This window comes from Styela clava, chromosome 5 (genome assembly GCF_964204865.1).
Source record: "Styela clava chromosome 5, kaStyClav1.hap1.2, whole genome shotgun sequence".
Classification (NCBI taxonomy): Eukaryota; Metazoa; Chordata; class Ascidiacea; order Stolidobranchia; family Styelidae; genus Styela; species Styela clava.
Genome location: NC_135254.1, coordinates 17,258,026 through 17,282,007, shown reverse-complemented (window position 1 = coordinate 17,282,007; position 23,982 = coordinate 17,258,026). Strand labels below are relative to the sequence as shown.

Below are 23,982 nucleotides of genomic sequence, written 5' to 3'. Positions count from 1 at the left end.
TCTCTTGCATAAGAAAGTAGATCGGCCACAGAATTTTTTATGCAACAAAAGTGGGTCACGAAAAAAAAAGATTGGGAACCACAATTCTAGACTTACAGCACAATGATCTGACTAAAGCAGACAGTTGGATTTGCTCACATATTAAAACTCCTGCATTTGCTTGAAGCTGTTTATTTCCGTACTACTTCATAAACGATCAAAGAATAATCACAGATTCGTACAACTACCACAAACAAGCATAGATGATCACAACAACAATAAATACAATTTGCTGAATTTTTAATATATTTCTATAATATATTTACGCAGATTTCAATTAAATATATCTAGGTAAATTCTTGTAATTATAAACATAAAGGAATTTGATATTTTTAATTCCCAAACTGAGACCACAGATTTTTTAGATTTGAATTAATTTTCAGTTGTTCCGCCTAATATAATTTTTATTCTAAAAATATAGCGAAAGTGCTCACAACAGAACTTCCATTTGAGACCAAGTTTGACCGAGTCCACAAGCCTGGGTGTGTTTCATAATTAAGATTCAGCGAAATAGCAGACAGGATTGGCACATTTTAGGCAGAATGTTGAAAATTAGTCAAATAAGACAATGAATGTCCTGCCAACATGCCCAAAATAAAAATTGAAGCAAGATCATGTATGTGATATAATAGCAACAACTGTGTAGTATCGTCTGACAATTATGAAGAAGATACAAAACGAATACAATACTCACGAGAAATTAAAAAATAAAATTGCTACAACACCAACATTCAAAATAAAAATGAATAAGCAAAAATGAAATATAATATATTATAGCACCGTTGAAACTTTATGAATATACAATTATATTATCATGATTCTATATAGATTTTTTTGTTTATGTTTGATAAACAAATATTACGGGTAAAAATATGCTTCAAATATATGGCATGTCTACTTTTGATAGACAAATAAAACAATTATTTAGGAGAAGAATTTCTGCCTGAATTTACCACAACATAACTATAAAAAAAACTATTTTAAAAAGTAGTCTAGAACGAGAACTAATAATTTTCGAAAAAAAATTAGGGCATAAGCAGAAAAGAGTTGTACTTCTTTGCTTACTCCTGTAAAATGAGTACTTCTGGAAATTAAAACATGCGCTGCAGAACTGATTAAAGACTCAATAAGGAAACAATATTTGACCTATCAACACACTTGCCGTCATAGGATGATATTTAAAACCATTTACCAGTTACGGTTTTCTCAATAATCCAACACATATTGAAATGGAACTGAAGGATACAATTTTATACAATAAAGCCCTATTATTATTTTTCCCGTACTTTCAAGGTAAATATGAAAATCTTGTCAATTAATGGAATAGATCAGCTGGCTTTGAAGATTCATTCATTCAAATTCACAAGAAGAAACGAGCAAGAAGACAAACTCAACTCTGTTACAAAACAGAAAATTTTTATCATAAAAAAATTAGACAGACAAGGCCAATCGAAATAATATTGCAAATCACCACGAAAAAACAAGTAAAATATTTTAATGCCTATTCAACTTCAAAAAATATGTACAAAATTCTCATGAAATAACAGGTTTTTGACAAACGAAAATCTATTTCATTATAGGGTACTGAGGTTGTCAGGGTACTCAGTGTTTTTATGATTGTTTTCATTCAATCTCAATAATCGACAACACAGTGGTTAAAATAGATAAAAAAAAAATGAGCTAATTCGAGTTGACATCGAGTTTAAAAAATGTTCCATTAATTTCATGTGATTTAAAATTTTAAATTTGAAGGCACTTTAAATTCATTTGTTAGGAAAAAAAAGTTTCAGATATTGCGATAGGGCAAGACAACATTTCAACTAACTTGTGTGGTGGGGTCTCGGCTCTGTTGCCTACGGTATCAGGTTACATTAGAACAGTGGCTATCAAACGGTGGGGCGCGTCCCACAAGAGGGTGTAGACAATTTTTTTGAGGGGATGTGGAGCTGATTGAAAATAAAAATATTTGTTAGATTTGATCTTGCCCGCTTTATTTTGGATATTTACATTTCAAAACTTTTCATTTATTTTATTGTTCCCGCTCCATCAACGTGTTTTTTGAGTAAAACATACTTTCGTCTTCAAATCTGTTATTTGTAGCTTATTATTAGCTAATATTTTTCACGGTGGGGCGCGAGACTTGACAAATTCTAAAAAGGAAGCGCAACTTAAAAATTTTGATAACCACTGGAATAGAGTAATTCCGAGCTTTTTAATCTTATCAATCCAGAAAAAGTTTGAAAATTTTTTTTTTTTCTGTACTACAAGTCATTCATGCTTCATTATCATTCTTTATTTCATGTTTATCCTTGAAAAGTGATATTTGAATAATTCATTTGTTATGTGGGGGGAATTTCATAGAAACGATCGTGGTCCGTGACATCAGAAACGAAAGCATCTTCTTCTTGATTTTTCTGTTCTTCAGTTTTTTCTTTCTCTTTAAAAAAAAAGTCATTTTGAATATACATTTCACTGTAAGGTGACATACTACTACTTAGTGTTCAGTATGTGGTTGAATACTTGGTACTCCCATAGTGTGTGTACCAGGTATGAAATGTAGGGCATGATTTTATTACCATTTTCCTTATTTTAGTTCTATCATGAGTTCGAGACTGTCTGTGTTAGCCACATGAATATACTCCCTGCCCATAGGTTTCAGTCCCTTAACACAACTTAATGTAAAATAGGCAAACAAAATTAGTTACCTCCATATTGGTACACACATTTAGTATCAACGGATGAAATACTCAAACAAAATAGGCTTATATGAAAAAGTAATTGACTCTTATAAAAGGACAACATTACTTACTTCCAAAACTCTATAGTTGAAATATTAAAATAGTTTTTTAATATTACATTTTAAGATTTCCGCTTAATTCTATTTATTTAAATTAGTATTTGTCATAGGTTCAACTGTTTTGTACCAACCAACTTGTAGAAGGGTGAGGCTTACATTAGGTTGCTTCCTTAAAAGATAACAATACTGAGTTCATGTCCAAAAGTAACTCAAATACACATAATGGTACATACCTTTAATTTTTCGTTGTTTCTTTGTAGCAGGTGACTTTTTCCAAATTTTTTTGGAATTCCTTTTTATATTTCTTTTCTTTGTTGTGGGACCTTCCTTATCGCTTGATAATGTATCATTCGCTGCATTGTCTGTGAAAAATTGACATAGTCGACATACTATAAACCAGCGTTTTCCAATCAAGGAAGAATTCCCTACCCCGGGGAGACTTTTTTATTCTCAAGAGGAAATTTTGCTTAGTAGTTGCTGTAGTACAACCACTAATATTCTATATTTCTTATTATTACTACTAGAAAGCTTATTTAGGCACATCATAACTACTTGAACTGTACAGAAGAGCGAGTGCGAATAATGACTAAGGATTCATTAAAAATCGAGCAATTAAAGTAGTTTTTATGTACATTGAGGGGAAAATGAAGAGTTCCAAGTTGGGAACCACTGCTATAAACCAACCTTACTTAAAGCTTCTTCAAGTGGTATTAGTTACCTACCTATAGTCTTTATGTTAGGGTTAATATTCAGATAATCGGGAACATCTTTCCGTTTCAAGTCGAACATCCTTGTGTTTAGAACCTCACATTCAATATGAATCATTGTTTCATATTCATCTGATACATGATCATGTGCAGAACCACCTTAAAATAGTTGATGCTGTTAATTTACAACCAGTAGGAGCAGGGAGATATTACATAAACACAAGGTACTGTTTGGCTAGTATAACGTCAAATAACACAAAATTTTGATTTGTCATTGCCATATTGAATTTGATACAATATAACAAAATTCATCTATCAAACACAAAAAAATTTCCAGCAACTTCTCAAGGCTTCAAGAATTTTCAGCAACTGAAGTCTTGAACTAATGAAATACTGTTACAATCAGAACTTTGAATTTACATCGACTTCAATAAGCTCTTTGTTGACCCAATTTAGAAAATATTCAATGACCCATATTCTAAAACATTATTTTATTCTTTAAAAATTTAAGTAACCAACCCTGCTTTAGCCAAATGAAAATTACCATCCCGATTGAAATTAGAAAATGAAAACTATCAATGAAAATACCAAACTGTCATACCTTTGGAGGTGACAGCAGGCATAACAAGAGCCATCTTCATTCTTGATGAAGTATTTTGAACAGATGCCGGCAATAATAAATGGTCCTGTACAAATATAACAGCATTTAATAATTTACTTTATTATGAAGGGGAAAAATAATGGAACAATGCAAATATATGAGCATGGTGGTCAAATGGCAACCACCATGACTGCAAAATTGCACCAAATGTTAAAAAAATTGCACCAAATGTTATTTGGGGTGAATCAGACTTCCAAAGAATTTGATGATAAAAGATAAACTAATAGACTTCTAGCGACTTGTTTCGTCTTAAAGTATTGAAATTCAGAACCGACAGGTCTATCGGTTACGAAAAAAAGATAACATTAAAAAAAACGAGTCAATTGCACTAAGCAATACCATAGCTACGCTTTACATATATGCTATTTTATAAAATCTTGATTAATAAAGTGAAACTAAAAAAGCTATTTATATCAAATAATTTATAATTGTATAACTTGTTATAATACTATTACTATACCCGATTTAGCGAGACAACATAGAAAGTGTCATTTCTTCTGCTGATGGCTTCAAAAAAATCATCAAATTTTTGATTTGGTCTTGTATAAATCGCAATCTCATTTGTAGATGTGGAACTGTAAAATTATAGAGGCTACATAAATAACTAAATTTCCAAATAGTTTAATGAAAGGTATTTATATATATTACTGAATTCTAATCTAAATTTATTATCTCAACCAGGAATGACCAATACTAAATAACTGACTGTTCTGAAAACATTCCAAAATATTACCCATGTTAAACGAGGAACACATAGAGGAACACAAGATGTTTATTCAGAAGGTTTGTATTTGGAAATGCAGGAAAAATAAGATAAATGTGGATTTGATTGATATATAATTTTTTACCATTTTGGATTGAAACTGTGAAGCTAACTTCCCAAAATGAATTTTTTTAAACTATTCCAAAAAAGAGAAAAATATTTATAAAAAAAATATCATAGTGTGTATATCGCATTATTGTTTATGCAACGACTTGCTTACGGAAGTATAAATGAACAACAGAATGATTGCCTGTGGTTGACGAGAATTGAAATACTTATATAGGCACTGCAGTTTCAATATTTCGAGTCAAAATCCCACTGTCGGCCATGTCCAACTGGAAAGATTTCAGAGCATTGAAGAGTGGTACAAATCAGTGGCCATGTTTGGTTCGAAAATGCAGAATGCAGAATAAAAACTAAACAACATACATGGAAATCATGACAAGCAGGCAGTACATTTCTCAAAGGACACTCTACTTACTTTTCAAAGTCGTCATATCTAGAAGATGGTGATTTGGTATTTCTAACTTTTTTCTCCACCAGCTAGAAGGTAAGAATAATGTTAGGTGATAATAATAATGACAGTACAATTTACTAGAAGTTAGCTGCAATAAATATAACATGTATCTGCAAGGGAACAAGGAATATAGAAAGAAAAATTGATTAAAATTGATTACCTTAAAAACATTTACAGTGAAATTTAATCAAAATTTTATTATGCCAAAAATGATTCAAAGTAACAATTTTCTTGAGGAAAAGACAAAATATGAGATCAAATACTATGGCGTTATTCAGAATTAAATCAATCATAGTTAGAATTAGAAAAGTCACCTTTTTGGTTTGGGCTTTCTTTTGTGCTTTCTCTTGTCTGTCAACAGAATATCGTTTGGCCCATTGAGTTAAATCATCATTGACTCTACAAACAAAAATCAAATAAGATATTAAAATAATAAACAGATGACAATGACTAGAAAACAACTTATAACAGCAAGGGTATTTCCATGTGTCTGAATGAACCCTGTGAGGTATGATATATTATAACTATTTGTATCTGGTTAAAAATCATAGATATGGTAAATCCTAACAATTGAAACTGTTATATTATTTACCAGAGCTCATAATTGCTTTCCAAGATCTATATATTTTTTAAAAGTTTAAATAAAGTTTTAGAATTCAACTATACATTTTATGTGGCTTTCAAAATCCATTGCCGATTGTTCAGAGTTTGATTTAATTATAACCGAACAAAGCATAACTACAAATTCATGTATATATTAGCATTTGACCATTCAACTGTTACCACGCATGAATCTGGAAACAAATACCTGGTCAATTAATCCCATACTCGGCAAGGACTGGTAACCGTACGAGAGGCGGTGGTCAGCCATATGATTAAGCCGACTTATCACCTTCCCTCCTCTCCCCTGGGATAAATTTGTAAATCCTATCCAGTCTAGTTCTGAATTTTACTGTCTGTGGAACTAAATAGGCGACTTCTGCAAGGAAAGGATATGTGTGCAAAGATTGCAGTACTCCCTGCTGTATGGGTTGGATCATCTGGATAGGACATCTGTTCACTTATTGCTTCCTCTACCATCTAATAATTTATTTACGAATTTGAAACGATTAATTGGAAAAAATTCTCATGTCTGACTGTACGATTAGGCTGTCTAATTGGCTTTCATTTCCACTGAGATAAATGAAAAGATGTCATATGATATCCCCTTCATTTGAAATAGATTTTAAATCTTATTTCAGAAATGAAAAAAGTTATTGTTAGTTAAGTATAATAGTATATTGGCAATCATACGATCACTCCCTCATACCTGATGGTTTCGGTCTCATTGAGCGCGGGAGATTGGTCTTGAACATGAGGTTGTTCGCAGGGTTGAGGCCAAGATGTTGGCATCTTCATCTCACCCCTCATGATAGGAGATATACTTGAAGTAAGGTCGTTCTATTACGAAAATAAAATATAGAATCAGCATCGTGAATGTTGGGAATTTGTCAAATATTGAAAAATATGCGATATTCCATTTCCATAATAAAGGGGCCACATAAAGTCCTTTTACAATTTCAATATTGTTATAAAGTCAGTTCCTAATATATCTTAACCAGGTTTGTTGTTTTTTAATCAGTAATTGTTTAAGTATTTTTACTTCATTCAATACATCTGTGAGGGCCAAAACAATAAAAGGTATTGATAAATTCCCTTTGCAATTGTTTTTTTTCAAGACTTTCTGGATACTCTATATTTTCAGGATCGCAGATTAATTCATTTTGGCAATTCCTGGGTGTGAATTTTATATAAACCAAGCTTGAATAATAGATACAATTATGAATGAACATTCATATTATAAAACTTCCTGTGTCATAGTATGATGAGATCCTGTACCCGCAAGACAAGGAAGGATGCTTAGTAAATAGGAAACTGTTAAATAACCTGTGCACCTAAGACAATCATTCTGAATACCAGCTATAGCTGTGGTATATTAGATGTTCGCAATATACCCGATACAGAAATGATTTCCAGTATACTACATATACCCAAGTAAGACCGTTACAATATTTTGAAATTATCTCGGTGTAATTCAATTAATGGATAATAAATTTGTCAAGCATGAAAAAAAATCCAAAAATTATTGTATAGGCTAAAATAAACTTCATAAAATTAGATAAAATTGAATTTAAAAAAAAATTTTTGTTGAATATTTTTAATTAATCTCCGACATTCCGTCTTATTCTGATTTCTTACATTTTTTAGAAAAAAAGACGCCATTAAAGTTACAATACCTTCTCATTTGTTGATTTTATGGTTGACTTCGCCATGGTGTTTCTGTCTGCTCTTTGTTTCGCAACACGAGCTATAAAAATCGTTAAACATAAGAACTTTCATTTCAGTATAGCAGTAAAGCATTGAAGACAAATATACAGATGTAGCTTACCGAGTACTTGAAATCATTTACATTTGAAACTTTGTGAAGGAAAAATGTTAAAATTGTTTTTTCTTCTTCTTTAAATAGACCTATCTATTATTATTGTGTCAGGCTATTTATTCGATATGGAATATTTTAATAACCTGGAACGGTGGTTCCAGCAATAAGCTACAGATAACAGATATTAAGGCGAAAGTATGATTCATTCAAAAAACATGTTGAAAATACGTGGATGGAATCGCAATCCCTAAAGCATAAAGAAATGTAAATATCCAAAATAAGGCGAGCGAGATCAATTCTAAGAAATATTTTTATTTTTATTTAGCTTCACGCCCTGTCAAATAGTTCTCTTTGCTGCACGGTTTGAGAACCACTGGCCTAGAACATATACATGAATAAAATATCCAGGATGGCATATTTGTATATTTAGACAATAATCATCTTGATTCCCAAATCGATTTTTATATCTCAATATAGTGTAATAGCCATTTTCTATCTCGAAAAAAGAAAATTCATTGGTATAAATTAATTCAATAGAATGTTAACAGTAATGAAAATCAAGAACCTAACATGCCTAAATGATCATCCACTAGTGACTGCTCATAATATAATTCATTCACTGTTGTCTGGTATGTGTTTGATATAATAAATCAATATTAACTTACGAGTGTATGATATCCTTCTATGTCGTGGAACAGGTAAAGGAATAGAGATTCCTAATTCTTCTTTCAGTTTTCTTCTCAACATACGTTTCACTGAGTTTGACGTTGTTTCACTCAAAAGACGAAGAAAACTAAAACAATGAGAAAAGAGCTAATAGAGATTATCTACCAACAGAGTTGAGCCAAATTTTTGAATATTTAGTGAACATTTGAACTTATTATTATTAGTTAACAATCAAAAAACTGAGCCCATTCATCTCATCAACTAGAAAGTATGCAAAATGATAATGAATATGGTCCAAAGCAGTGGTTATCATACGATAGGGCACGCCGCACAAGAGGGGTGGGCTTAGACAATTTTTTGAGAGGGCTTGAAGCTAATTAAAAATAAAAATATTTGTTAGATTTGATCTTGCCTGCCTTATTTTAGATATTTACATTTTTTTATTTTGGATATTTACGTTCCATCCACGTATTTTCAACGTGCTTTTTGATTGTAGCTTATTGTTAGTTAGTTATTTTTGAGGTGGGACGCGAGACTCGACAATTTCTAAAAAAGGGGGCGCAAGTTAAAAAGTTTGAGAACCACTGGTCCAAAGACTAACCGATGATAGAAATTTTGCGTAGACAAACACATTGTCAGAGACAATATGAACTACGATATTTAGAATATTCTATGAAAGAATAGCTATGTGGACGATTGATTTTAAAATCTATTTGGTTAATACAATGCAATCCAAGAGTGCTGCTGCACAATAACATAAATGTATTTCTGTATTATATTGTAAGATACATTACTTTCAAAATAAATCAGCTGGCTTTCAATTAAAATTAATTTAAGGTTAACAAAATGGTTGAATTCATAATAGCTTTGAACAAAAAAAATAATTTCTTACTTTTCAAGGTGTTTGTTTTTATATTCTTGGACAAGATCATCCATCCAATAACTTTCTGTTTTGGAGGAAATTAAACTTTTATCATCCGCTTTAATCTTATTGCGATTTGATGTTGCTTTGCTCATTTTCACCGAATTATTGTTACCGCTATCGTCGTTATCATTTAATATTGATAATAAATGCCTTCCAGATCGAACAGAACTTTGGCCAGATACTGGCATAGCTAAACCATTACTGGGATAACTTCCAACAAACGGATCATTATTGGTCTCGTCAGAATTTCCAAACAACCTGAAATTCATAATAAATATAGATAAACAAAATGGTACCTGCCATGAAATGAATGCCTGGTAAACCCAGAATGGACAAATGCTTCCACATGATCGACTGGCAATTTATTTGTTCCGACAAATCGACGCTGATACACTTTGAACTGAAATGACTGTTCTTGGAGGGTCACGACAGTGCTGAAGGGGTGGTGATAGGTAGCGGACTGCACGTCAGAAAACATTCACGGCTTGATCATCCAAGACATTCAAGAACCCTGTCGCCCCTCGCAGGATGCCCGAAGGGCATACATTTACTTGGATAAACAAGAAAATCATATCCTAAGTTTGCCAAGCAGAGTAGTCTATCCGAATAAAATATTTCAACTTACTGACAAATATATTCAGGCATATCTCAATATTAATATTTTTTGAGTCTAACCTGCTAAGATTACAAAACACATAAGACATATAAGATTCATAAATATTATAGTGTTCAGGCCTTCATATTATTAACAAGGCACTGATACATACCATGTGAGTAAGAATTGGCATCTCTCCAGTTTTGGCATTACCAACCCAAATTTGGGATACCATGGGTGAGTACTGGGCATGAGTTTCAGCCAGAGATCCCTCAGAAACAATGGTCTCTTGCATAGTACCTTGTTCAGATTGAAGACACGAAACGCTTGCATAAAAAAACTATTACCCATAGTAGCTTACCCAATAGGAGAGAAATTAATTCCAATAAATAGCATGAGCATTAATAAACAAGCAGCTTTCTTTTGTTTTGATTGTGTTATATTGATGATATTCCTCAGATTCTGGTTCTGTAACATAACATAAAACATTTAAAAACTATGAATATTCATATACAACGAGAAAATTCTAGTTAAAACACAACCCACCTCGATTTCCAATTCTCTAAGCCTTGCTTTAAGACAGTTATTTTCTTCTCTGAGACCTTTGTTTTCTTCAGCTACTTCAGAAACTTGGTCTTCTAATGTTTTCAGATACTGAAGGATTATAAAAAATGCACTGTTTTATGAATGGTCGTGTAGGATAACACATAATATAAAAAAGGTACTCCCGTAGTGTGTGTACCAGGTTAGGATTAGGCCATAATTATATTTATCGATTTTCCTTATTTTAGTTCTATTACGAGTTTGGGACTGTTTGTGTTAGCCAAGTGAATATATCCCATAAAGGGGCTTTATACAATAGCAGCCCCTTTATACAACTCGACATAAAGTAGGCGAACAAAATTAGTTACTTCCATATTGGTACACACACTTCTAAAGCGCCAAAAAAATTACCAACAATGTGTAAAAATAACATGCTATACAGATTATAGAATTCATCCATTTTACCTCTTTTCGTCTTTGCCTTGACTCACAAGCAGAAGCTCTGTTTTTAATCATTCGCTGATGACGTTTTAGTGCTTTTACCTAAAGAGAAAAACACAATATATATTATATAAGCTTAAATCGAAGAGGAATTTTGTCTATAATTTATTACCTTTCCATAAAGATATATGTTAATAAAATTAACACACTTACATCTAATTCTCCACGTTGTGGTTGATTGTTTGTACCATGCACAAACACTGAAGTACCGTTAATAATTCCTGCTGCTTCTGATGGAAGTATATCACATACTGTAGGAGTGATAGCTTTGGATGTTTGTGACAATGATTTCGATTCCCCTGTAAATTAATTCAAAGTGCATTGACTAAATTAAGTTATGACCAAAAATGGCCAAAATTGAATAATCTACTTTTTGAATACATATTATAGTCCAAATAATAGCCATGCTAAGAACAATATAAATTCCACTTTATTTAACATTAAAAATGTCCAAACTTACTTTTTAATTGCACTTTACTTTCATCAGAAACCGGCATTAAATTCCGTTCAACTTTTTTGGTCGGAAATTTGATGACACCTTGAGCAGCCAAGCGTGATAAATCAGACTGGGAAAGCAGCATAGGTTCTGTACCTGAGAATGTGGTAAAAGTACAACTGAAATGAATCCACAATTAAATTAATTAAATTATTTTAAGATGGAAAGGCCCAAGGAAACAAATTGAGGAAAAAATTGAAATTCACTCAATTAGGTATTTCAAACTCAGAAAATTAAATGTCTTTTTCTGGTGCTCCCGAGGTATGCAAACCAAGATGGCGGACATCGGAACGTAACATGGGTAACAGGTTAGGGTTAGGCCATAATTTTTTTCCAATTTTCCTTATTTTAGTCCTATTATCAGTTCGAAGACTAGCCAAGAGCCTCCCGTAGTATTTATACCTAAAATTATGGCCTAACCCTAACCTAGTACACATATTACATTCCGATGTCCGCCATCTTGGTTCGCATACTTCGGGAGCCCCCTTTTTCTAGTTGCGCCATTTTTGCAGTGGAATTAACAATTTTCATTGGCCCTTATTTCACACCGTTTGCTCCAAACACGGCTGTATACGAGCCCTCCTGAATACCCAAGAAGTTAATATATTTCGGAGGACAGGAAAAATCTTGTTGGTTCGGCATTGCCTACCCAATTTATTGTACCCTGAGTGAGGTGGTTTATTGAACCCTGAGTGAGGTGGTTTATTGATCCCTGAGTGAGGTGGTAAGCATGAGAGTTACACAGTTCTAGGCCATCACTAAAAATCTTGCATTAATTTGTATATACTAATGTGCGATTCTATAATAAATCCCCTATAGTTCTAGTAGCTCCTGGAATTTTCGTGGACGCCTGTAATTGTGCTCAAAGATCAATCTCCCTAATCCCTGAGTAAGCGTGTGTGACCAAAAAATTAGTCAAGAATTCATAAAACAAAATCCCAACCTGGTTTCATGTTTGATATATTCACTGGTTTTAGTAAAGAAGATTGTTGTTGAGGTTGCTGTATAACGATTGTTTGTCCATTGTTACATAACAATTGTTCAGGTTTAACAATGGATATGCATGGAGCTGACGTAACATTAGAATTTGAACCTGTTGTAACGTACACCTGAAAAATAAATCATAATATAATTCCCTTTCGAATAATCAATTGAAAAAAGAATTATGGAAATCCATAATCAGATAGATGGATTATCTAGAATTCAGTTATGATGGTTGACATCATGAAGACAATGTAAAAATAGTAAAAGTGTAAAAAAAATAAAAGTGACATAATATACCTAAATCTAAATTCTTGATGTAAAATTGATTAAAGAATGCTCAACTTCTATTAACCAATAACGAAGCCAACAAAAAAAAATAAAAAGGGGATAGAACGAATAGAGATTGAAGGATTGATACCCACTCAAAGTATTTAATAAAAAGAAGATATATAAGGTATATAAACATGAATGAAACACTTATTAACGATACAGAAACCTAACTGAGCCGTATTGCATCCAAGATACTGTTACGGTATTAAGTTAAAACATGGCCGACTATATTTTACCTTCTGATTAGATAAAACACTTTGTGGAGATGATTGAATAAATCCGTTGACTAATGGAGCTGATTGATATGTGGGTGATTCTTGCTTGATGTAGACTTGAATTGGGGCGGCTGTTGGGGGTGTTGTGGGGGTGAGCGTGTAAGTTTGTTGACCGTTGACCCCTTCTAATGTAATTTTCTGTGTTGTTGGTGGTTGCGAAGGTTGAGATACCTGGCAGAAGTATTTGAAAAATTAGAAAGTATAAGATACCGCAAAAACAAGAACCCAGGTCATTTAAAAAGTACTACCGTAGTATGTGTACCAGGTTAGAGTTAAGCCATAATTTTATTCAGATTTTCCTTATTTTGGTTCTATTACGAGTTCGGGGACTGTCTGTGTTAGTCCTGTAAATATCCCCCTGCCCATAGGTTTCAGTCCCTTTACACAACTTGATGTGAAATAAGCGAACAAAATTAGTTACCTCCATATTGGTACACACACTTTTGGAGCGCCCAAACAAGAACCTAGGTCATTTAAAACATAATCCAGAAAAAGCTTAACTCTAAGTATACTGAAAACTTTTAATACACAATTTTTGTGGAGTAAAATTTCTTCATTTTCAAAGAATTGAGAAATTCATGGATTTTTTTGGTCCACACTACTTTACTATAGAGTTCTATAAATTACAATATAAAGATTTTTAGATTTGGACAATAAAATTCACTTTGTTCTCTGATCTACCAGAAATTTTAATCTATTCACAAATTTGGTATGTACTAATATTGTTTAACAAGGGCAAAAAAATATTTTCATTCAACTTCAATAAAATTATGATAAATTTGAGTCTGAAACAATGAAACAGCTTTTTGGTCATAGTTTACACTCAAAGTCATATGAAGTACTTTCATCATATATGATCTTGAAAAAGGTTATTGACGAAAAATATGATATAATAAAAAACCTAAAAATGATAAAAATTTACAAATCATTCGGAGCCTTTTCACTGCAATTGAGTTTCTATTAATTAAGATAAAATGCTTTTAAATACAAAACTCACAATAAAACACGACTCCTTCGATCCTATATTGATGGATTCTAATTGCACAGGCTTTGTAACATGTGATTGTGAATTACCTAGAAATAGTCGATAAAACAATATCAGAAATAGCAATTGAAGTATATGTAGGGGCAAAAGTGAAATTTCAAATTACAGTAACCTGATGGATGAGTAGTACAAGCTGTCTTTGATAGACAAGTAAGTAAGTACTGTACCTTTCCAAACTTCAATTATCAACTTGAGATAGGATAGGATTTATAGGAAAGCGACAAGGCAGTTTAATTATATGCCGAACCACAGCCTCTCGTGCTGTTACCAGTCCATTTGTGTCCATCCAGGTATGTGCATTGTTAGCTAATTATTTGTTTTAGATGCATAGACCAAATGGTGGAGGAAGCCGTAATTAACCAGTCATTATGTAAACTACCCTACCAACAGCGAGGAGTCCAGCAATCCTCTCGCACATAAATATCCCTCACTTACTTACCATTTAGATTATTTAACAATGCTGAACGGTTGAATGGCGTTGGCTGACTTGACAATTGTGAACTCAGGCACATTGTCTTGTTAGCAGAATATAACCTGTCAATTGCATTCTGAAGACTGCTTGCTTTTCTTTTTTGTGGTTTAGTAGAATTCGGATGATTGTCTGAAAATTCAAAAACATGCTAGGTTTATTGATTGATAAAAGTGTGTAAATTGGCATGAAACACATTTTCAATTACCGGTACTTTAAATATTTTTGTGATTTATTAATAGAAGAGCACTCCAGAAGTGTGTGTACCAATATGGAGGTAACTAATTTTGTTTGCCTATTTTACATCAAGTTGTGTGAAGGGACGAGAGCCAATGGGCAGGGATATATATTCACTTGGCTATCACAGACAGTCCCACACCACGTAATAGAACTATAATAAAAAAAATCGGAATAAAATTATGGCCTAACCCTAACCTGGTACCGATAGAAGTGTTTACAGTTAATGGTTGAAGAGTTGCCATCCAACCAAATTTAATTCAATGCTGTTCATAATAGTTTTTTCTACTTTGTTAAATTTTTTTTAAAACTACTGCTTTTTTTTATAAAATTTACATAAAGTTTCTTATTTCATTCAATATTAGAGATATTCATTCAAATACGGTGCTATTATTAAAAACTGTTGATGGATAACTCACAAAATGTTTATGAGCCATAAATATGCAAACATACATTTAGAAACATCTCTTAACAACTATTCTATTCCACAACTTGTTAAATTAAAAGCATTTGAATTGAATCTTGGTGGCCTGAACAAATATCAATTTTCATTATTAACACAGATTTTGAGAGTTACTGACCTGGTAATGTACCTGTAACTTTGATTTTGCGATTTTTCTTCTGAGACACTGAATTATCGAGAATAGTTTCTTCACATAAACTTTTTAGAAGATCATTTTCAGGTTTGTTCTCTGTTGTTTTGACCCCATTTCCATCGTTATTAAGAGGCGAAGAGACAGGGGATTCGGTTTGGCCGTTTGATACCGACCTATGTAAACGCAAAAGTCTGTTTGTTTCCTCACATGCGAGCCGAACAGCTTTATCCAAGTCAGTTTCTTGTAGTTTTTTAATACAATCCACTGTCTTTGAGTTGCGTTTACTTTGACTCAATTTTGGATTTACTAAATTTGGTTTAGAAATTGCCTTCACAGGCAAGGGAGTCTTTTTCATCAATAGAGTATCAGATTCGATGACAGTTGAATTTATAACATCATGGTCTTGAAAGTCTATTGATGAGCAAGAACCGTGATCAGAAAACTGATCAGTTGGTGATGGAGTGCCCGAGTCAGAGCAAGAAGAGTAGGCAGATGAGGAGGAAGTATGAGTTGAGTACCTCCTCGTTCCTACATCACCCGAAGTGACTTGTTGGAGAAGAATATCATCTGAATTATAAAGAATATAAAATGTGACCATGTTGTAGAGCAGGGATAGGTAAAGTTTTTGGACCCGGGGCCATAAAATTTGCCCATCTAGACTGGTGGGCCATGTAAGTGTGACATAAAAGTTATATTTTATGAACAATGTTTACAGTGTTACAAAAGAAAAAGTGGAAAACAATAAGCCTCATGCGAAAACTAAATTTAATCGCAAAATCAAAAAATTCCTTGAGTTATTTTCCGCTAAAACATCAAAATTTGGTTTTAGTTTGGTTGTGGCAGCATCTGGCGGGCCAGATTGAATTACCCGACAGGCCAGATTTGGCCTGCGGGCCGTAGTTTGACCATGTCAGTTATAGAGATAATATTGTGTTCGAGGTATATCTCAAGCAAGTCAGCTTGTCAAGTATGTTCAAAACTAGCAATTGAGACCATACAGTATGGTTGAAAATTCCTTCATTAAATTTCTGAACTTTCTTTGCACAGAAGTTATGTTCTTTCTAGAATATGTTCCAAATGACCTGGGTTCAGTCACCCTATACGTCAATCACAATCTGACCTGTAATAATATTTTGTTGAGAAGACGATTGATTTTGTAATAAATCTTGTAGAAGTTCATCAACAAAATCACAATTTTCCGACAATGGTGAAGACTCCGATGAAAGAATGCTGTCAACATTTTGTCCCAGCCCATTTTCCTAAATTAAAAAATTGTGAGGCTTTTATTACTGCATAAACTGTAAGACTTAATTTTCACTTTTAAAATAGTAACCCATAACTTAAAAATGTAGTATAAAATGGAAAAAGAGTGGGTGCCTTGGCCTGGAGGTTGAGGCACTAAGCTCAACCATGATGATATTGCAGGCAGGGATGGCCAATACCGAATAGTTCACTATTTCGAATACATTCGAAATTATTATTTTCGAATATGAAATTTCGAATACTTCGAAAATAAAATCCAGTAATAGAATCTGAGTGTATGAAGGAATTTTCATACAATAAACAATGAAATAACTTCTATCTACAACCTGGCTATATTACCAGGCATTTCATGTTTGCAGATTATTGCGATATATATTTTATATAACATGAGTTGTGTTAATTAACAGAATTAAAATAATACGACAAGGCGTTTTAAATAGTGGTATCGGTGATGAATTTGAATGCGTGCGCAACACAAAATCATCCTAGTAAAACGCCCATACTTTTAAATACCAACCATTATCCAAATTATTTGTCAAAAAGCGGGATAAAGTATGAGTTCGGGAACTTTACCACACATTTTAAGTTCGCAGATCGCCGTTGTATGTTTGTGTAATAATACTTTTATTATTTTATAAATACGAAAATAGGGTTCAAAAACTATTTATAATCGGGTAGTTTACCACACATTCAATGTCCACAGATCACCGTTGTATTTTGTAAATACGAAAATAGGAATCAAAAATTAATATCAATCGCGAGTTTGCCTCACAATTTATGTCCACAGAATGCCGTGATATTGTGCCCGAATATAATTAATTTTTGATTCTTATTTTCCTACTCACGAAAAAATTGTCACAAGTCGGAAAAATAATTTATACTTTATTACACATTCAAGTCCACAAATCGCCGTTGTATTTTTGAGTTATAATAGTTTTAATATTTTGTAAATACGAATCCGAAATTAATTATAATTGGGCAGTTTACCACACATTTCATGCCCACAAATACCCGTGGTATTTGGTATTAATACTTTCATTATCGATACTTTTGACCATCATTATCAAAATTATTTGCCAGAAAGCGGGTGAGAGTATTTTTCCAATAAATCAACTTGTTTCCCAACTTGTGACAATTTATTGGATATCGTAACAATTACGGCTATAGATACCGTATTTCCCGGCTAATAAGTCTACAAGGCAAATAGGACGATGTATATTTTTAGCACTCAAAAAAAGGGGTTTTTCCATATAGGCCTCCAAGAAGACGGGTAGAAAAATTGTTCCCTGTTGTTCAGTTATGCTAATATGCGCCAATAATAATGTTTAGAACCAGATCACGTTTGTTTAGTAGAATCATACTCACAGAATTAACTATTTTTAACAATAAAGCGGTAATTTTAAGTTAAAAATCACAATCATTTTGAACAATCTATAATTTTATAGGGTCAAAACAGAACCAGATCATGTTTGTTTGGTAGAACCATACTCACGGAATTAACTATTCTCAACAACGAAGCGGTAAATTTAAATTATAAAGCGGCAATCATTTTGGACAACCTATCAACCCGAATGTTGAAATAATTTTGAAATGTGATAAGTACCACACGGTACGTCCATGGGTTATTTCACAGCTGTGTTTCATGTCCCTGTCGTTTTCTGCTGAATCGGCAAAACCAAAGGGTCATAAATCACTTACTTTATCTCGGTGGCGGTGGCCGTGTTTTCTCTTTTAAGTAACGATAACCGGCCTACGATTAAATATCATGATTGGCAGACCCATAAGAACTAAATATAAGGTTAACACAAATTATGCTTGAGAAGACTAATGCGAAAAATAAGCAGGCCACATAAAATAAACATGCTTTCTCTATAAGGCGCCCCTCCCCCCAAAAAATCAAGCCAAAATTGGGTCTAGAAAAGCGACTTATTAGCCGGGAAATACGGGGATTGTCGATTTTTCGACTAATGGAAATGATTTTGTGAATTAAAAGACGAATGTCGGCAATGTCCACCAACGCAAACGTGCAAATGTGTCGCAACACTATGCGACGTACATTCGCGCTGAATATAAACAATCAAAATGCGTACTCTATTTCATAGTCATTACAATACGTGAGAAAGCGTAAAAAGTCGTTTGAAGATTCCGGTAAAACGAAACACCGTGTTTACGGCGAAAAGTGACTACTATTCGTAATTATTCGGAAATGAGCCGAAAAGGTATTCGAATACTTTGATATTCGAATAATTTCGAATATTCGATTCGTTTTGGACAACCCTGATTGCAGGTTAAAATCTCGGTTTTGAATTCCATACCCATCATCTCACCAAGGATGAAATAAAATTGGAAGGCAATGCTAAACAGAAGAATTACAGTAAGTCCTTTCTAACTAAAGTAGCTCCTTACCTAGAAGTAGCTGCTTGGTCTGAGCCTTGTTCAGAGACAATGGCATATAAATATGTCATATAAAAAATATTGTTACGCGACACCCACTAGAAGTTACTGTGGTACAAAACTATACAAGACGCCCAAAAATATGACAAGTGGACAAAAATACTGGAGAGTCAAATTATTCAAACATGGCATCTTCATCATTGAAATCTAGGATTCGAATTTTGAATTGTAATGCTCCCGTTTTATTCATTCAAATAAGCTAATCATATTATTTATTTATTTCCATTATTCCTTCGTAAATTTCAAATGAGCAGATAAAATTGATGGAAAATGGTCATAACACCCCTTACAAATGATGAAGATGATTAATAATAATGACGAGTTATGAGCAAAAGTCATGCTTAGTATAAAATTGTTTAAAAAAAGGGAAAATGGAAATTTCTTATCGTTTAACAATTCGAAAAAAAATATTAAATTCAGAAATAAAAGTGTAATCATAAAAGTTGACAGCATTGATCAAACTCAATGCGTGAAAATCATTATCATTCATGACCACATAAGAGCAAAACCGGTTGTAGTTTGACTTCAGAAACAAACATATATCGATTATTATAACAACACTTCAAATGAACAGGAACACTCAATATGTGCTTCTGAGTGTGTAAACCCGGCACCCAGAAGTGGTTATACTTATAGCTAAACAGTAGCCTACCCGATAGACTGAAAAATATTGTCAATTACAAATTACTCCAGACAAGACATTGCCGTTTTAATAATGCCTCCACAGAATAGGGTATTAGAGTACTGTCCTTTGGGCGCTCCGGAAGTGGAGGTAACTAATTTTGTTTGCCTACTTTACATCAAGTTGTGTAAATGGACAGAAGCCTATGGGCATATATTCAGGGGGTGTAGTCACTTGACTAACACAGACAGTCCTCGCCCTCGTAATAGAATTGAAATGAGGAAAATTGTAATAACACAACTGGTACACACACTACGGGAGTACCGTCCTTTGCGATATTCCACAGGTAGCCGAACATTTTCTAATGAACGCTGTATGTATAACAATGAAAGAATTAATAAGCAGCTGAAATGCAACAATTATGACACTGATTCTCAAATCAAAGCTATTTAAGCAACCATCACATGTTTCCTTTACTACTTGATTTTGTAAAATCTACTGGGAGAGTGATATGGGTAGGTATAAAAATTTTGGGTTTTCAAATTGTCTGGCGCGAAAGACTGTAATTGTTTATTAAAGTGCAATTTACTTTAAGACTACACACACACACCTAACAATTTCGAAATTTGACCAATTCAAATACTAATTATAGCATTTAAATAGATGTTCAATTTTGGAATGTTTATTTTTAGTATGAATATGATTGCTGTAACAAAATCAAATATATACAAATTTAAATAAACTTTTATGACCCTCATAATCAATTTTCTGTTTATAACCATGCCTTGAGCAATAAGTTGTTTACATAATATAAATACCATATATAAACAAAATCGACAAGAGGTCATCACATTTAGAAAGTTAGGTCATTGAACATGGTCATGGAAACAGACCATGGAAGGATCCAATAAAACAAGAAAATATGTTGAACAAAGACCATTGAATAGGACATATACGAACAAAGTTACATACACCATAGAAGTCAAGCTGGCATTCTTGATATCTTCCTTCATCTTCAATACAAAAATCTGAAAAAATGGATTATATGTATTATGTATATTAAAATGTGTAATGTCATATTCATGAGTGTAATCTAAACACATTTTTTTGTCAAATCAATAGAGTATGCAATTTTACTAATTAAGCTATTAGCGAATGTTTTATAAATTACAAATAGAATATGAGATATTATTACCGCATAATCATCAGAATAATTTTTATTAGCCAAACAACTACCGGTAATTGAAAAACAACTGACATTAACAAGTATCAACTGACTATGAATGTGTGGATTCGAAATGGTTAGGAGTAGTAAAATCACTGTAATTTCAAGGTAATTTTATCATATATTTTGTTTTATCATGAGCTTATCCACATAATATTTTTGATTGAAAGCAAGTATCTAGCAATAACTATAGCAATCTAGCTAGTATGGAGGTTAGAATAATACAATGTAAAAATTCGATTGTCGATGCTGTAAGGTTATGCATGATTGATTTTTAAAGTTAATTGTGAGTTTAATTATACCAAAGACAACTATGGGGTGACCCAAAAATAGAACCCATAACTTTCTCAATTGCTTACATGAAATTGAAGAAAATACTTAATCTTCTGTTTGCGTATGAATTAACTCGAAAGTTTTAATAATCTAGGACACTTTTCGGAAAAGTTATTTTCCCCAGAAATCTTCCAAATGACCAGAGCTCTTTTTGTCAATCTCTAGATCAGGGGTCGGGAACCCATGGCTCGCGAGCCATATATGGCTCTTTTGGTGACGGCATATGGCTCCCAGAAAAATCTATTATTCTAAGATTAAGCTTACTATTGTTAGTAGACTTCAAACTATTTTATGGCCAAATTTGGCAAAAAATTCCCAATACGTTTGACAACGCGGGCCCAGCGCATGTCTATGTTATGTAAGAGAATTACCAGACAGGCATTGTGACAAAACATGGGGATTCTGGAAGATATATTGTGACATCACAAAGCGATAGAGTTTTAAAATACTACGGAGATGCCTAAACGAAAAAGGGTGATGAGTATCGTAGATTTCAACTTGGGCTGCATGCGAGCAACCGTTCCAGGCCCGCAGCGACAACATGCAGCATCAGAAGTCACATTAAATGTATATTGACATGGAATGTGTTGACTTTTGAGTAAACATTTCAGGCCTGATTAAGTGAAGAAATGTTATATGGCTCGCACGGAAATGCAATTGAAAATATGTATATTTTAGGGCTCTCTTGACCAAAAAGGTTCCCGACCCCTGCTCTAGATCTATTGATATATTCATCTAACAAAAATTACCACTTGCTGGAGAATTGTTCAAAGAATCATTTGAAGTTAAATCTTTCAAATCAATAAGATGAGACAGAGATCCTCCTACAATCAATAAAATGATATTATTATATATAGGAATATAAAATATCATTTGACTACATCATTTCATATATGATTGTAGAGTTGAATCTAATATAACAACTAGTCTATACATCATCAAAAGTGGAACATATTATATATACTTAACATAGCAATAAAGAAAATTCACAGCTATCAAATGAGATGTACTCTATGAGAAACTACAAATTTGATAATACTACAATTACATCAGCATATACAGAAATCCCAATTGATAAAAAATTGTCTTCAAGCTGATAGAAAAATTAGTTATAAGGCTATTCATTCATTTTATTCTTTAGCATCAGTTTTTAAATTTTGTAACGGTTGCTTCTGGTATTTGATTCCAACTATGCTTTAGTCTAGAAAATTCTAATGAAGTATACTACGAAAAAAATAAATCTGTTAAAATTTTCATATTTTGTATTGCATAAAACAGTAATACTGTATACTAGCACTACGACAAAAAAATATGTCAAATATTTTGACATAAAAGTCAGATAGTCTTGACTGTGTCACCAAAGTCATAAAACGCAAGATAATTCTATTGAAATATAAATTTATACTATTTAAGCTAATGCTTTAACTGTGTAACGGGACAGCTTTCATTGAAGTCATTCCAGCATTCTGTCATTGGTTTTCATGTTTACAAAGATCATATTGATATATGTTAAGGCCTAGTGCAGAAGTGGTGTTCACAGTACTGTCTGACTGTACCGACAATGAAAGAAATGAAGAATTCTATTCTAGAAAAAGTAACTGATAATAAGGTAAAATAATTTCATCATTCGCTTACCCCAGTCATCTTCCGACAGCAAATTATTCTCAAGGAAGAGCGCAGGAACTTGGTCTTCCATTATAAAAGATATTTTTTACTGTTATTAGAACGGTACTGGCTTTTGACTACTGACATGTGACTCACAACATCATTTTGAGCAGGTAACGGGTATCAAACTAAAATGGAACTTTCTACAATAACATTTCTACATTAACAGATTGACGATAAGCGTGATTCAACTTCGACTGTTTACTACGTGTGGCGTCATCAATGAAAACTGCCGAATCAGCGTTTAGATATTTTCGTCGTCACAAGATGTCTCTGCTGATTGAAATTTCGTAGGAGTAAGAATTGAAGATTATTGATATAAATTCGATGAAAGATGCGATAAATTCCAGTTACAGGCAAGATAGTATGTAAATAACTCATGTAGATTAAATAGTAAGTTGAATTTGAAAACACTTCAAGAGAATTCAAGGCTCTGATAAAATGTACTGTCAGCCGAAAACCTGCCATCATAATATCGCTTTCTATTGGCGAGAGGTCTATGAATATACGACACAAATGCTGGTATAATCAGTCCAATTTTTTAAATCAACGGGCTTCTGATAAAAAGATTTTTGTGATGTAAATTGGATGAAAGCTGCTATATATAAACATAAAAAAAATATTTTTATTTTCGTATTGTTGAATGATATTGTCCGGGATTGCCATCCATGAATTGTGGCATCAATTTTAGAACAAGGAAAACCGCACAAGTATACGCGAGCAGAGAATTCGAAAATGTGGAACTACCAATTGTTTTGCTAGGGTGTCGCTGCTCGATAAGAGAAAGAGAGAGAATTTATTATTTCGTCAACCAGAAAACACATAATATAAAATATAATAATAACAAAACAAGAG

General features: G+C 32.9%; 1 protein-coding gene across 1 annotated transcript; it reads right to left on the bottom strand.

Annotated features, from left to right (window-relative positions):
• Nucleotides 1-155: 155 nt before the first annotated feature.
• Nucleotides 156-23,343, bottom strand: LOC120344297 (uncharacterized). The gene is made up of 25 exons (XM_039413438.2): nucleotides 23,098-23,343; nucleotides 22,212-22,286; nucleotides 20,877-20,932; nucleotides 16,686-16,824; nucleotides 15,551-16,132; nucleotides 14,703-14,864; nucleotides 14,216-14,292; nucleotides 13,180-13,389; nucleotides 12,573-12,738; nucleotides 11,594-11,725; nucleotides 11,287-11,432; nucleotides 11,098-11,175; nucleotides 10,636-10,743; nucleotides 10,451-10,557; nucleotides 9,462-9,752; nucleotides 8,569-8,696; nucleotides 7,761-7,831; nucleotides 6,794-6,924; nucleotides 5,799-5,883; nucleotides 5,449-5,510; nucleotides 4,665-4,779; nucleotides 4,145-4,229; nucleotides 3,559-3,702; nucleotides 3,070-3,198; nucleotides 156-2,476 (listed from the first exon to the last, which is right to left on the bottom strand). The coding sequence occupies exons 1-25, from the start codon at nucleotides 23,156-23,158 to the stop codon at nucleotides 2,379-2,381; spliced, it is 3,438 nt and encodes a 1,145-aa protein (XP_039269372.2). The 5' UTR covers nucleotides 23,159-23,343; the 3' UTR covers nucleotides 156-2,378.
• Between the last annotated feature and the right edge of the window lie 639 nt (nucleotides 23,344-23,982).